Source organism: Myotis yumanensis, unplaced genomic scaffold, assembly GCF_028538775.1.
Source record: "Myotis yumanensis isolate MYYU_CA2020_CCGP unplaced genomic scaffold, mMyoYum1.0.hap1 SCAF_19, whole genome shotgun sequence".
Classification (NCBI taxonomy): domain Eukaryota; kingdom Metazoa; phylum Chordata; class Mammalia; order Chiroptera; family Vespertilionidae; genus Myotis; species Myotis yumanensis.
In genome coordinates this window covers 26,243,041-26,259,069 of record NW_027223770.1, presented here as the reverse complement: position 1 = coordinate 26,259,069, position 16,029 = coordinate 26,243,041, and the positions used below count along the sequence as shown (strand labels likewise).

The following is a 16,029-nucleotide window of genomic DNA, read 5'->3' as shown; positions in this document are numbered from 1 at the left end:
TTGCAGGCGAGACTGGCTTGGCCGCAGATGCAACGAGAGGAGGACGGGCGGCCAGAGCAGCGGGACGGCCAAGCGCCTTGAGCAGAGGGCAGGCCGCGGCGCCTCATGGGCAGAGGGCACTTGAGGACCAGGAGATAGGGACCAGGGGGGCAGCCTAGTCCCTGGAGGACCGGCAGCCTGTTCTCCGGCCCGAACCCTGGTCCTCGGGGCAACCTTGGCCGCCGAGACCCTGCCAGGGCTCCGGTGCTCCTTGGCCCGCACCCTCGCCGCCGGCCCAAGGCCTCAGCCGGTCCCACTCGGAGCGGAGCGCGCATGCGCCGGGCCCATCGCGCGGCCAATCAGCGCGCAGCGCCGGCGCCGCGGCCTCACGCCCGCACCTGGCTGCCAGTCAGTGGTCGCGGCGCTCGCGGGGGCTGCGGCCGGCGCTGGGGCCTGAGGGGACGGCGGCGCCTCCGCTTCGCCCGGGAGCGCGGCGGCGGCTCGGGGACTGGTAAGCGGGGCGTGGCGCGGCCGGGCGCCCCCGAGGGGAGAGGAGCGGGATCCCGCGGCTGCACGGCTGCCGGCGGCCTGTCCCCGTCCCCGCGTCGCCCCGCGGCCGCCGCCCGCCGCTCTCAGGACCCGGTTCCCACACACTCGCCGCCCCGGCTCCTCAGGCGCCGCTTTCCGCCCCCCTTTCCCACCCCGGCGGGGTCCCCACCCCCCGGGGCTGCGAAGGGGCCTGTCCGCGCGCCTGAGCCCCCGCCCCCCTGCCCCGCGGGGTCTCCGGGGGAGCTCTCTCTCGGGGCAAAAACCCGACACCGGTTTTGCACCCCGTGTCGCCCCCTGAGGAACAGTTGTGGGCGCCGAGCCGCTGGGCCTGGACGCACCTCACCCATTTCTGAGGGTCTCCGCCCCTCCCCCCAGCGGGGCGCCCCCTCCTCGCTGCCGAGTCTCTAAAGCCGCCCGGGCCCTAGTGAGGCGCCCCTGAGCGCCGGGCCGGGGGTGGGTGTTGAGGCTTTTGTTTCAGGCAGTTCCCAGGATTTTTTTGTGTGTGTTTTTTTCCCCTTTATTTTTATTTTATTATTATTATTGTTTTTTACCAGAACATCACCTCAGTTTATTTCAGAGGTGACAGCAGTGTGAAAATCAAGTTCATTCTGAACCGCACCGAGCCCACGTAGCCATTTACGTCTCTTTGAAGTTATTCCCTCCAAAACACTCGGCTTTCCCCACCCCACCCACCAGCGTTCCCACTGGTTCGCTTTTGTGCAGGACCTCCAGGCGGTGGGTCAGTGGCTTTGGGGGCATTTCAGCATTTCTCCCCCCAGATAAAAACTTCTTCCCCCAGATCTATATTTTGCGTAGATTTCTCTGCAGATTCTTTCCTCGGGAATCTCAATGCACTTACCACACCCTCTCATTTTACCTGTGCGCCCCCAGTGAAAACGGTCTGCCCGGAAAAGTATGATGGGTGTCGCCCGTGATCACCCAGTTAACAGAGTCATTTCACCTCCGTGGTGATTTTTATCCTGTTTCAAGATAACCGACTCCACAGGGGGCGTTATTTCCATCTTTATCGACTCAGGCATGTGAGCGAGTGCCCAGGTTCTACCTCTTCTATGTCCTCCTCCTTCATAAGTGGGTGGAATTATTTTATAGAAGTTGGATGTAGGACAGTTAACCTTTTACAAACATTTAAAATGTAGGTTAAAATAACTAGTGTGGAAAAAGAAACACTATAATGATAGGAAGCCTACGCACAATTCAAAATTTAATTAATTTATTTATTTGGAGAAATGGGTTTGAAGAAAGGAAGTCTCTTTTCTGGTTAAAGGGGAGATGCTTGAGGGACAGCTAAATGAGAGTATCAGGTGGACAGCGGGTAGAAAATACGTCTGTAACATGTAAATAACCTTAATCCCTTTCTCTGGTTGCCTCAAGGATGTGACCTTCTCCTGCCTGAAATATCGCAAGTTCTTAGAAGTTTCAGTGCACATCCAAGATAAGAGGAGGGACGCCTTCATCACGAGGACCAAGACGGTATTTTTTTCTTCAGTTTTTCTCTTATTCCCTTTTGTGCTAAAACATTATTTAGACAGTGTTTCCTGAGTGTATGTGATCTGAATCTGCATATGTGTGATAAATTCAGGTCGATCATTGATTTAGGAAATTTTGGAACCTTCTAAACTGCTTCCTTAAACAAGGGGAGGGTGGGGGAATACCTTGAAAGGAAAAAGAAAAGTAGGAGTACCATAGATCTTAAGCTATGTAAATCTATTTTCTTTTAACGTCTAAAATGGACTGATAACACATACTGTAAGATTTCAGCTAATATATTAAAGTAATAAGTGGTTCATTTAAGGCGAATATATATTGGTTAAAATGATTACATGGGGTTAGTTTGTTTAATTCTATACCCTTTTCCATAAGGGCTTTATTTCTGTATTTGAATGTGGCTGGATAGGGGAGGCCGTCAAAATTTATTTTATGCCAGTAGTCACGTTTACAGGTAAGTTATGATCCATTTTTTAATGAGTTATCTGTTGCTGTGTAACACTGTGTATCTCAGCACTTGCTAGCGTAAAATAAATCTTCATTTTCATAGTTTCTGAAGGTCTGGAATCCAGAGTGCCTTAGCAGGGTGGTCCTAGCTCAGGGTCTCTCATGAAGTTGTAGTCAAGTTTTTGTCTGTGTCCGCGGACTTGACTTTTGTCAGATGATCTTCGTCTAAGCTTACTCACTTGGCTGTAGGCAAGGAGCTTCAGTTCCTCACTCTGTGGGCCTCTCCATGAGGCTGCCCATGTCATGACAGCTGGCTTCCCCCAGAGTGAGTGATTCAAGAGCGAGCTTTCACCCAAGAGAAGTGCAGGCTCTTTTTCAAAAGTTCGGTGCGCCATATTTGCTTAGTCCCACAGGCAAACCCTGTGATAGTGTGGGAGAGGGCTACGCAAGAGAGTGAATGCCAGGAGGTGGGATTCATGTGGGCCCATCTTGGAGGCTGGCTACCACTCCTATTTGTACACTGTTCCAACCTTTTCTCCTGGGATGGAAGACCCAGCACACTCTCCCTTCCCAGAGCGTGCCCACACCTTTCCCTTCCCCTTCTGCCCTCGCCCCACCCACAAGGTACATTACCATTACTTTCCTAGCTCCCAAGCTCCAAGGGCCCTTCCTTTATCTCTATAACTTGTTTTCTAAGCCCATTTCTTTTATGAATTTCTTCTTCTACCTCTGATTTTCCAAATAAAGGGACTTTGAATTTGGTATCGTTACTGGAAAGGGGACATGGCCCTGAGTAGGTCTGCCTAGGGCCAACTGGTAGTGTGTGGGTTCTTGACTTTTTGCAGAAAAGATTTCACAGTACAAGTCCAGGTGATTTTTAGAGGACGGTTATTAAAGCTGGGGACAGTGAAACAAGGAAGGGCCTAGGATAGAAGAAGGAGAGGGACTAGGTGGGGACATGAGCCTAGGCTGGGCTGCTTTGGCTCACTAAGTAGTCAGAGAAAACAGAGCCTTGGGGACAGGGTCAGGAGCTTAGCTCAGGACAAGCTGCCACTGCCCATTGCTCCCTGGTTGCAAGCCTTGTGGGGTCCCTTACAGTTTAGGGATGCATGCCGGTAGGGGAAGAGAAAGACAAGGGAGGACTCTGGGGAGGGGGAGCCAACCCTAAGTCCTTTGCCTTGAGGCTTTTATCTCTCTTGCAAGCAGGAATCTTAGGGAGTTGTCAGGGAAGGTTTTCAGCAGAATATTCATCAGTTTTCTAAGTGTGTTCTTTCAGGGTCATGGTCTCTACTGATTAGTTAGTTCAGGGCAGGGGGTCCTTAGTCATTGTAGTTGGTCGTGGCATCCCCCACCTGGTTTTGCTGCTTTTCTGGGCCTGGAGCTGAAATACAACTGAGGCCTAGATGTTAACTCTAAGGAGGTGACCTTCTGTATCTGGCTGTAAATTGCTGGGCCAGTTGGTTTCAGTTTCTCTGTCCACTTGTCCTGGCTTCCTAGCCTGTCTCAGTACCAGTTGCTGGGATGTCGGGGGGAGAGGTAATAGGCATTTTTTTCTTTAATTGAGTTATAATTCACATATGGCAAAATTTACTCTTTAGGGTTTAAAATTGAAGGACATACATATATGGCATTGCGGGCCCATTTGTGTAATCCAGGATATTCTCTCCATCTCAGAACCCATAATTTAATCACATCTGCAAAGATCCTTTTTCCAAATCACATAACATATACATGTTTCAGGATTGGGACCTGATATTTTATTTTTCTTTTAGTTCAACTTACTTTCCTTCCTTATTTCTCCCCCCTCCCCATCCCATGACAACCACTAGTTTATTTCTGTCTGTATGGATTTACCTTTTCTAGATGTTTTATGTATTGTAAGTGGAATCATAAACTATGTGGACTTTTGTGTCTGGTTTTATTCACTTAGCATGTTTACAGGGTTCATTCATATCATATATGTTCCGTGGTGCTTTATTGGGTTTTTTTTATAATATATTTTATTGATTTTTTTTTTTTTTTACAGAGAGGAAGGTGAGAGGGATAGAGGGTTAGAAACATAGATGAGAGAGAAACATCGATCAGCTGTATCCTGCACATGCCCCCCCCCTCCCCACCACCACTGGGGATGTGCCCGCAACCAAGGTACATGCCCTTGACTGGAATCGAACCCGGGACCCTTCAGTCCGCAGGCCAACGCTCTATCCACTGAGCCAAACCAGTTCGGGCTGCTTTATTAGTTTTAATGGCTGAATATTATTCCATTGTATTACCACAGTTTGTATATGCACCCATCAATTAGTGAACATTTGAATTGTTAGCACTCTGTGGCTATTATGAATAATGATGTTTGAACATTGTTGTGCAAGTTTTTGTGTGGATTTGTGTTTTCAATTCTTTGCAGTATAGACCTAGGAGTAAAATTGCTGGATCATATGGTAACTCTGTATTTTGCCTGGATGGTGTGGCTAAGTGGTTGAGCATTGACCCATGCACCAGGAGGTCACAGTTCTATTCCTGGTCAGGGCACTTGCCTGTGTTGTGGGCTCCATCCCTGGTAGGGGGTACCCATGAGGCAGCCAATCCATAAGTCCCTCTCATCATTGAAGTTTTTTTTCTCTCTCTCTCTCCCTTCCTCTCTCTGAATTTAAAAAAAAAAGGTAACTATATTTAATTGTTGAAATACTGCCAACTGTTTTCCAACGTGGCTGCGCCATTTTCCAGTAATTGCACCAGCAATATATGAGGATTCCAATTTCCCTGCATCTTCTGCAACACTTATTATTGTTCCTCTTTTTTATTGTAGCCAATAGTGGGTGTGAAGCAGATCTAATTGTGATTTACATTTTCCTAATGACTAAACATGTTGAGCAGTATTTTTTGTGGGTATTGGCTATGTATATATATCTTCTTTGGAGAAATGTCTATTGACATCCTTTGCCCATTGTTTAATTATTTTTTAATGTGCTAAAAACCCTATAACATAAATTTTACCACCTTAACCATTTTTAAATGTTAAGTATATTCACAGTCTTTTGAAACAGCTCTCTGGAACTTTTTCATGTTGCAAAATTGAAACTCTACTCATTAAACAACCAACTCCCCTTTTCACTCTCTCCCTAGATCAGTGATGGCGAACCATTTGAGCTCGGCATGTCAGCATTTTGAAAAACCCTAACTTAACTCTGGTGCCGTGTCACATATAGAAATTTTTTGATATTTGCAACCATAGGAAAACAAAGACTTATATTTTTGATATTTATTTTATATATTTAAATGCCATTTAACAAAGAAAAGTAAACCAAAAAAATGAGTTCGCGTGTCACCTCTGACACACGTGTCATAGGTTCACCATCACTGCCCTAGATCCTGGTATTCATCCTACTATTCTAAGATTTGTATCTTTTCTGTTGCTTTGATTACTTTACATACTTCATATAAGTAGAATCATACAGTATTTGTCTTTTTTGTGGCTGGCCTATTTCATTTACCACATGTCTTCAATGTTCATGCATGTTGTAGCATGTGACAGAATTTCCTTTTTATGACTGAATAATATTCCATTGTATGTATATGTCACATTTAAAAATTGTCAGGTGTGGATTTAAAAAAAACACCCAACCATTTAGAAATAAAGGAATAATATAATTACAGTGGTATTTTAAGATTCACATAGTGGCAATGTGCTATATAATTTGAAGGCTAGAGAGATAAGACAGAACAATTTGAAGTTTATTACAGATGTACAGACATGAAGTAACCAGTGGGCCTAAACCTAGAAGTTGGGAGTAAGTGCTTTAATAAGAATGGAAATGAAATGTAGTTAGGATGACCTGACCAGTGCTCTAAAAAATTACTTAGAATCACTAATACATTCCTGTGATTAAATTGATGGGAGCTAGGGGAGGTTAGAACAGATTTTATAAAGTAGAAGGAGAGTAAAAATGAATCCAGTGAGGCTCTTTGATCCTTAGAGACTAAGCAATTAATAGCACCATCATCAGAAATAGACATGCACTAAATCAGAGTTCTGTTGGGAAGAACACAGAACCAGAATTCAGGAATCACACATTTTAGTGCTAGCTCTGTTTCCAAACCCTACATATAATTTTAGCTGAATCATAAACTTTTCTAGCCTTTAGAAGTCCATCCTGAGATAATTCTGATGGTCATATTACTTGTCAAATTATCTTTTGAGTTTTATGGTATTATGAAGAAATTAATACTTTTGATTTAGATTTTTTTTATAGAGAGGATGTTAGAGCATAAATGTAGAATTACCTAGAAGGTAGTTACTAGGAGTGTGGAAGTGATCCTGCGAAGAAGGTTAGATTAAGGAAGAAGTTCTCCCATAGAACATTTTTGATTGCCACCGCTAGGGGATTGCCATTGGCATTTGCCGGTAGAGGCAACAGAAGAGATCATAATCAGCATAGGACAAATCTATAATTAGATTCTAGAGTCTCACAGACTTGTAATCATAGTTTTAAGCTGTCATTTATTCTCTTTGAGTCTCAGTGTCCTTATCTGTAAAATAATGGATGTTTGTAACTAGCTTGAGTTTTGGAGAAAATTAAATGAGATACATTTTTTTCTGTACTTACTGATGTGTAGTGTTGTTTGTACTTAGGTGGCAGTTCACATAAAGGAAAAACTAGGACTTGTGGCCACACCCTTCAAGAATAAAAAAAGTTAGAAAATGGGACCACCATATGTGGTATGTGAGGAAAAACAAGAGCCAGGACCACAGAAGAGCATAGAAGAAAACAAACAAGTAGATGAAGATGCTGAGCTGATCTTTGTTGGGGTGGAACATGTAAATGAAGATGCTGAGCTGATCTTCGTTGGGGTGACTTCACATTCAAAACCAGTCGTTTCCCACATCTTGAACAGAGTCACCCCGGGTTCATGTTCAAGGAGAAAAAGGTATGGTAAGCTCAGAAAAGATACTGCTCACAAATTGCAGCCTGTAAGTCATGTGACCCCTACATCCGAAGCAGTGACTGTCTTGCCAGTTCCTGAGCCTGAATCAAGATTAACAGATAGTCCTATTATTATTGAGCCTTTGTCTGAACCTGATTATAGAAGTAATTCACCACAAGTTGTGCCTAATAGCTCTTCAGAGTTATGTTCTCCTTTGGTTACATTCACAAGTTCATTGCAGCATCCAGTGGGATCAGCACTTTCTGTAGGAGGTCTGAGTAAAAGTCCTCGTGCATCAAAGCGACTTTGCACTTCTGAAGTAAACAGCATAAGTCCAAAAAGGCCTAAACTCAGTGACAAAATCACAGGGGGACAGTCTTCAGTTGTGTCCTCTTCAGGAATCTTTCATACAATGATTCCTCAGCAAAGCACACCCTCAAATGGTGTTCATACCTCATTAAGCCCTATTCAGAATGGAGCACTTTTTCCAACAGCTTTTCCAAAGGACAAAGTCCATTTCCAGACTATAAATCCTGTTGGAGAAAATAGACTGACAAAAACAGATCTTTTGAGCCTAGCAAGTCAAAACAAGACTGACGATCTCAAGAAAGGAAATCTGATTGTGTTACTTCATGACTTTTACTACGGACAGCATCCAGGAGATAGGCAGCCAGAACAAAAGACTCACACAACCTTTAAATGCTTCAGCTGCAGGAAAGTTCTAAAAAATGTCAAGTTTATGAATCACGTGAAGCACCATTTGGAACTTGAGAAGCAGGGAGATGACAACTGGAAAAACCACACCACCTGCCAGCATTGCCACCGGCAGTTTCCCACTCCCTTCCAGCTGCAGCGTCACATCGAAAGTGTGCACACAGCCCAGGAGCCCTCCGCTGTCTGTAGAATTTGTGAATTGTCATTTGAAACAGATCAGGCTCTCTTACAGCACATGAAGGACAATCATAAGCCTGGCGAAATGCCCTACGTGTGCCAGGTTTGCAATTATAGATCGTCGGCCTTTGCTGATGTGGAAACACATTTCAGAACCTGGCATGCACACACTAAGAATCTGCTTTGTCCATTTTGTCTCAAAATTTTCAAACTGGCAGCACCCTACATGTATCATTATAGAGGACACTGGGAAAAGTTTATTCATCAGTGTTCCAAATGCCGGCTACAGTTTTTAACTTTCAAGGAGAAAATGGAGCACAAGACCCGCTGTCATCAAATGTTTAAGAAGCCTGAGCAACTGGAAGGATTGCCTCCTGAAACTAAAGTTGTTATTCAGGTATCACTGGAGCCTCTTCAACCAGGGTCAGTGGAAGTAGCATCCATTATTGTGAGCACATCTGATTCTGAACCATCACCCTAGACCTAAAAGTAGAATTAAAACAACATCAATAACAACAACGACCGTTAATCCCATTTTCAGGAAATCTAAAGCAAGTACTTTAATGAAAGTGAGAAACCTCATAAATAAAAAAATACAAAACATTAGTAGCTTAAGAATAGTGAAACCAATGGGTCATTTAAGAGTTTTTTTTTTATAAAATTTATGAAATTCAGTATTATTTGATACGAGTTTTGAGATGTTATTTTAAAAATGTATTGACTGCTTTTTATGTGACTGTATCTGGCTTAACACAAAAGGTGCTTGTGTATGTATATGTATGTGAAAGAAAAGCCAGAAACCTATTTATTATTTTTCTATTTCATGTTATTTTTGAGTGTGAAATCTCTTTTTTCTGTATATAGAATCTGTAGAGTTACATGCCTTGAAGATTATAATATTAACTCTAGTCAGACTGGAATGGCTTTGGTATGGCATGGTCCTGTTTACTGCTGAAGTCCCAGAAGTGCCTCTATTGTGCTGGCCTAAAGTAACCTGCCTCTGAACATCTGGGTGTGGAGAAGTTGAGGGAGAAGCTATGGCGTGAATGGGACCAGGAAGTGGGAGGTTAGTCAATGGAGAGCAGAGGCTCTTTTTCCCAGTGGAGAGAGCGGCATACACTCACTTGTCTTGGAGCCAAGACAGAGAGAATACTGTGTCAGTGTCGTTATCCCGCCCCAAGTACATCCAAAGAGGCAAAGTCATTACAATAAAATGCCTATGTTTGGTGAGGGGCCCCTGCAGACATCAGACAACCGGTGTATCATTGGCTTAAGCAGAGGGAGCTAATAGAATGGGGCCTGGTGCCAATGGGCCTCTTGTTGAGTGACCCACAAGGAAATTCAATTTGTTCCCTCCCCTCCTTTCTGGCTGGCCTTTTGTCAGAATGAGCTATGTCCCTTACAGCCACAGAAGTGAAGAAGTAAAGTTTCCGTTGACAAAGAAGCACTGACATCCATAGTTTGAACTGTACATAATTTTCACTAAAAAGGGCCAAATTGTGTCTGTCCAGTTCATGGACTGAGCTCAATTTAGTTCTCTAACGGTTAAGCTGGAATGGGCATTGTCCAAGAACAGTAGGTACAGTGGGTACAAATAGCCCAGGTGACTTACTAAAATTAAGCTTGTTATAGGGCTTTTCCGTATATTTTTCTATGTTCGTGTATCTTTCCCTAATTGAACATGTGAAGTTTGCAGTTTTGTACTTTGCCTTGTTGGGCATGAATGTTTTACAGTTAAGAGTTATTATTGTCTTGTGTGTGTAATTTCCCATTTCATGAAACTAATACCTTTTGGGTCTTGACACATTCCAGTGTGCAAGTAATGTTCCTTTTATTTTAATAAGTATTAGGTCCTAGAGTTATTGCCCTTCATCTAATCTGTCCACCTATCTATTAGGTGAATATACTATGAGGAGACCTTCCCTTGCCATTTCCAAGGGTCCTTTCACAGAACTGGAATACTTCACTGGAATACTTTCTGAGTTTGATTTCTGAACATTGGCGGCCTTGGCTGCTTCTGTGGGTTCCCAGGGTTGAGTCTCCCTCAGTATATTCTAGTGCCATCCCTTCTTCTACCCCCGCCCAGGTACCCAGCAGCCTCTGTGCTCCACTCAAGGAATCTGGGATCCTGGCTAGAGATCTAAGCCAGGAAAATCTTTTTTTCCCTTTGCTTTCTCTTCAAGGCACCTTATATCTCCCCACTCCTTTATTCCCTCCTCAATCTATTTAAATTCCATAAACTTTCACAAAAACCTGAGAAGTGATCATCATCAAGGGTTTAGCATCCCTCTTAAGAGTTGGGGAGGAGGCACTAGACAGTAAAGTAGCTGTGAGTGTATTGTCCATGTTTTAGATAATATCCTTGGTGTGGATTCTTGTTGTATTTGCTCAATGCTTGACTAATTGATTGATGGATTTGCACTTTGAACATTTTACTAGGCCTTTTCAGTTTGTTTGCTTGGGCCAAGGCACTTTGCTAAAATTTTAGCCTGAACTCCTTTCTTTAGGGGTAGAAAAGTGTGTGTGTTTGTGTGTGTGTGTGTATGTGTGTATGTGTTGGTATCAAGTGGAAATTTCTGGGTATAACTAGATCTTTAGACTTTGCATACTTATCTCCCTTATTCTGTTTCGATGGTAAAAATATGAAAATGTTTTTATTCTATGTGTCTGTGGCTACTTGGTTTTATCAACTGTTACTGTTGTTTGATATTTCACTAAAATATGCCCCTAAGGAGTACAAATTGTTACTTATTACCACGGTTTCAGTGATATAGCCCCTGCCTACCTCCTCTCTGTTTTCCATGCTGTACCATGCTTCTCTACCGTTTTCCCCACTGGTGCACTATTTTTGATGCACTGGCCTTGCTTTTCCTCAAGCAAATCACATTTCTTCCTAATCCAAAGACTTTGCAACTGCTGTTCTTTGTCTTAGAATTCTCTTCCCCTAGACCTGCATGGCTCTCTACCTCATTTATTCGTTGGACATTTCCTTTGATTTGTTGAGTTTCATTAAAGTTCTTAAAGTGACACTGACAATGAAATTTGGCCCCATCCCTTTTCTTCTCCAAAGAGACACTTTGTGTCTCCTTTCTACTTTCTTCCCTCTCTCATCTAGTTAAATTTCCTAGGTTTTCACAAAAAAACTAGGAAGGGATAATTATTAAGGACTTTGCTCCTCTCTTAGAATGGAGCTCGCTCAAGTCCATTTCTGTGCCTGCAACCAAAAGAAAATTAATACAGTGAGTTGAGTTCCTTCAGGAGCTTTCTCTGTTTTTCTATTGATATCTCTATATTTTTTAAAGCAATGCCACTTTGTTTTGTTTACAAATATATTGAATAGCTGTCAAGATTACTATTTTGTTATTACCCCTCATGAATGTCCATGTCTATTTGGCTTGCTTATTCTTTCAGATAAATTTTATTTTATTATTGTTGCCAAAAATTCTAAATAAAATAGCAATTATAATAAAATGTTATTTTGAAAAAACATTTTTGTTATTTGTCTTTTTATTCGTTACATGGCATATTTATAGTTTAATTTTTTTAGCACTACTATGTAAACTCTTTGCCTTTCCTCCAATTGTATTTATTTTTTTTAACATATTTTTTGTTGATTTCAAAGAGGAGGGAGTGTGAGAGAGAGATAGAAACATCAATGATGAGAGAGAATCAATCATTGACTGGCTGCCTCCTGCACACCCCCAACTGGGGATCGAACCCACAACCTGGGCATATGCCCTTTACTGGAATGGAACCCGGAACCCTTCAGTTCGAAGGTCGACACTCTATCCACTGAGCTAAACCGGCTAGGGCAATCGTGTTTATTTCTAATCTTACTGCATTGGCCAGAACTTCAAAAAGATGTGAAAATGGGCTTTCTTGTTCTTGGTTTCAATGAGAAATGCTTTACCATGAAAGGTAATGAGTATACTGCTTAATGAATTTCTATCTTTAGAATATTTAAAGAGAATTGTTATTTAGTTTTATTGGGTAGTTTATGCCATCTATTGAGATAATCATTCACCTTTTCATTACTGATCCAACGTTTTGCTTGGCTGGATTTACAACTTTTCTATTAGAAACTTTCTTGAAGCAAAAAATAGTTCTACTTGAAGGTGAATATTATCCTCTGTACTCAGAATATCATTTCCTTCTTATTTCTAATATTGAAATGCATTTTCTTTTCCCCTCATTGGTTTGCCACAGTTTTGTTAATGCTTCTGATTTACTTGTCCCAAGAAGCAATTCTTGATTTATTATCCCAAGTAGTTTTGTTTTTATTCTCTATTTTTGTCTTGGTTCATTATATACCTACTTTTTCCGACTTATAAAAAATGTATTAATTGATTTGAGAGTGAGAGAAGAAGGAAGAGAGAGAGAGAGAGAACCCCCCAACACATCTACTTGTTGTTCCACTTACCCATTGGTTGAGTCTTATATATGCCTGACCAGGCATTGAACTCACACCCTTGGCATATCGGGATGATGCTCTAACCAACTGAGCTACCTGGCCAGGGCTTTTATACACCTACCTTTTTAAAAAATATATTTTATTGATTTTTTTACAGAGAGGAAGGGAGAGGGATAGAGAGTTAGAAACATCGATGAGAGAGAAACATTGATCAGCTGCCTCCTGCACACCCCCCACTGGGGATGTGCCTGCAACCACGGTACATGCCCTTGACTGGAATCGAACCTGGGACCTTTCAGTCCACAGGCCGACACTCTATCCACTGAGCCAAACCGGTTAGGGCTATCCACCTGCTTTTAAAGGATTGTTCTTTACTATGGCTTTTTATTTTAAAAGTTAACTTTTCTGTATTAAAGGATTTAAGGACTTTGTTTATAGCTTTGTCTGAATCCCAAATACTTTGATGCATATTTTTATTTTTATTAAAGTTTTAATCTCCATACTTTTTTGGTAACTTAATTATAAGATTTAAAAATTTGCAGGCTGACTGTTTTAGTCTGAATGTGTAGTTTTACTGAGAATTAAAATTTTCCTGAGAGCTTTGAGGGGGGTGTTTATTATACACTGACAAGTCCATTTATATAAATATACTCTTTTCAAATTACAAATGAGTTACTAAAAAATGATATTTTTTTGTTTCTATAATAAATATATGAAATGTTTTAATCTGAAAATAGATCTCTCAAAATGAATCTAGTGTAACAGGTAAAGGTATGAAAATATTCATTTGAGAATAATTACTAGTAACAAAATTTGGAAATGTTAAAGAAAAATTATTCTTGACACTTAAAGACAGTAAGGAAAACTTTATTCAAGGGGGGAAAACTACAATGCGGTTTTGTACTACAGGAGAGATTGAGCAAAGTGGGGATTTACTGCCAAGGAACAGGATGGGTGTCAGTGGATAGGAAATTTCTAAAAGGAAACTTCAAGGATAAGGTCGGTTTTGGCTAAACCAACTTGACAGGATTCTTGCCAAGGACAGGCAAGGGTGATAGGGTAAGGGATAGGAATTTGCTCAGATACCAAAGGGAGGGCTTTTTCTTTAACTGACCCAGCAGGAATCTTGCTAAAAACTGGACTAAAGAGGAAGAGGCACCGGATTAAAGACAGTTCACAGTTGGGAGTTTATTAGTCGTCTAATGATGTATAACAAAGTACAGATCTAACAGCTTTAAAAAACACACACAAAACACTTGGTACCTTACACCAAGCATGTCAAACTTGTGGCCCGCGGGCCACATAAATACTCATTAATGATGACTCATTTATTTCAGCCCTTTGTATTCAGCATGTCTCTATCAAAACAAACCTACGTTTCTATGAAAATGGAAGCTTTTGTTTGTTTGCAGCCCACATGATTAAACCTTGTTTATTTGGCCCGTGTTAGCCTTTGAGTTTGACATGCTGGCCTTACACTGTTTCTGAGAGCCAGGAACCCAGGAGCAACTTAGCTGGGTTGTTCGCTTCGGGGCTTCTTGAGGTCTTAGTCACCTGAAGGCTTGCCTGGGGCTGGAGGACTTGCTTCCAAGATGGCTCACTCCCCTGGCCAGTGAGGACACTGGTTCCTTTCTGGCTGTTGGGAGAAAGCCTGAGGTCCTCCACGGGAGCCTCTCCACTGGCGACCTGAGTGTTCTCAAGATGTGACTACCTGGCTTCCAGAGCCAGTGAGGGAGGGGAGCGAGCTAGGGAGGGAGGGGAGTGAGCGAAGGAGGGAGGGGGCAGCGAGCGAGGGCTCTGCAGTGCCTTTGCGGCCTCCTCTCAGCAGTTTTACTGTCATTTCCACGCTGTTCCATTCATTAGAAGGGAGGCGCTCAGCTCAGCCCACACATTAAGGGGAAGGTGGTTACGTTTCACTTTGAAGGGGCTCAGTTAATTAGGTGCGTTTCCTGCTTTGGGAGTCCTTTGCTCTCTTCTGGTCCTTGGCCTGCGCCTGTTTGCGAAGGGGGTTCCCCTCACATCTCACCTTCCTAAGTGCTGCCCAAACAGAGCTGTCTCTGTGTTATGGCGTCTCCTAACAGTCCTTTTGCCCTTCTCCTCCATCATCCTGGAGTCCTCACACGCACCGCCACCTCACCAGGACAGCCCACTCCCCGGAGAGGGGATCACCAAGAGCATGAACCCCGGGAGGTGGGGTCAGTGGGGGCGGTCTTAGTGGTTGTTACCCACAGTCTGCCCTCCGGCCCTTGGAGACCCATCCCTCTCCCGTGGCAGACGCTGCCTAGGCCTGTGGTTCAGCCTTGCACACACAGAAAGGAAGTCTGCAGGCGCAGAGGACACGGAGCCGGGGTTTATGTCTCACTTCCCCGCCTGCATCTGTCACTGTGCAATGGTTGCTGAACCACAGAGCACAGTAATACTCCGCCTCGTCCTCGGGCTGGGCTCCCGTGATGGTGAGCGTGGCCTTGCCTCCCGCCAGGGCGCCGGAGAATCGGACCGGAACCCCTGGAACCCGGTTGGTGGTACCACCTATTATACCCTTGGGTACCTGGTAGGGCTTCTGTTGGATCCAGCTAGCATAGTTACTGGTGCTGACGGCGGCCCCCGTGCTGGCACCGCAGGTGAGTATGACCGTCCCCCCAGGGTTCGTGATCAGTGAGGATTGCTGAATCACAGACTGGGAAGTGGCCCCTGAAAACAGGTGAGAGACCAAAGGTCAGGGACGGGGACAGGGGGCAGGAAGGAGCATTGTGGTCTCTCTCACTCCCACCCTCCCACCCCGCAGCCCAGAGAGGCCCCCCTGACCTGTGCAGTGAGCCACAAGCGCAAGCAGGAGCGAAGCCCAGGCCATGGTGTAGACGCCCCCGGGTTGTGCTTCTCCAGCCCCCTCAGCACAGAGTCAGCCTGCACTGCTCCCATTTTAGCTCCTTCCACCCTCGGGGCTGGGCATTTCATGCAAATAAGCTCCCCTCCCGGGGGCGCTGAGCAGTGTGGCCCCGTTTGACAGCTCCTGAGCTGCTCCACATCAGTGACAGTTGGACTCAGGCATACAGGACCATTTCACAGCTGAGCTTGCCTCCCAGGCGCTGGCCCACAGCCCCCTCTAGTGACCACAGTGAGAATATCACCAAAGGGCAGATGCGCTCCTGCAGGGCGTTTCCTGTTTGCAAGCCCTCTTCGCTCTGGTCGGGAATTTTTAGTTCTGTCCATGGCTGTGCCTTTACTCTGCTCCTCCCATTTCATCTTTTGGAGAAGCGGAACTCAGATTCTGTCTCCTCCTTGCTTAAAAACCTCTGAGGGCTTCCTGTTGTCCACCCCTTTCT

At 43.9% G+C, this 16,029-nt stretch overlaps 1 protein-coding gene across 1 annotated transcript; it reads left to right on the top strand.

Annotated features, from left to right (window-relative positions):
* The first annotated feature begins 434 nt into the window (after positions 1-434).
* On the top strand, positions 435-11,684 carry ZNF280B (zinc finger protein 280B). The gene is made up of 3 exons (XM_070399276.1): positions 435-490; positions 1,921-2,019; positions 7,112-11,684. Exon 3 carries the CDS (start codon positions 7,181-7,183, stop codon positions 8,774-8,776), a length of 1,596 nt encoding a protein of 531 aa, XP_070255377.1. The 5' UTR covers positions 435-490; positions 1,921-2,019; positions 7,112-7,180; the 3' UTR covers positions 8,777-11,684.
* Positions 11,685-16,029: the final 4,345 nt, after the last annotated feature.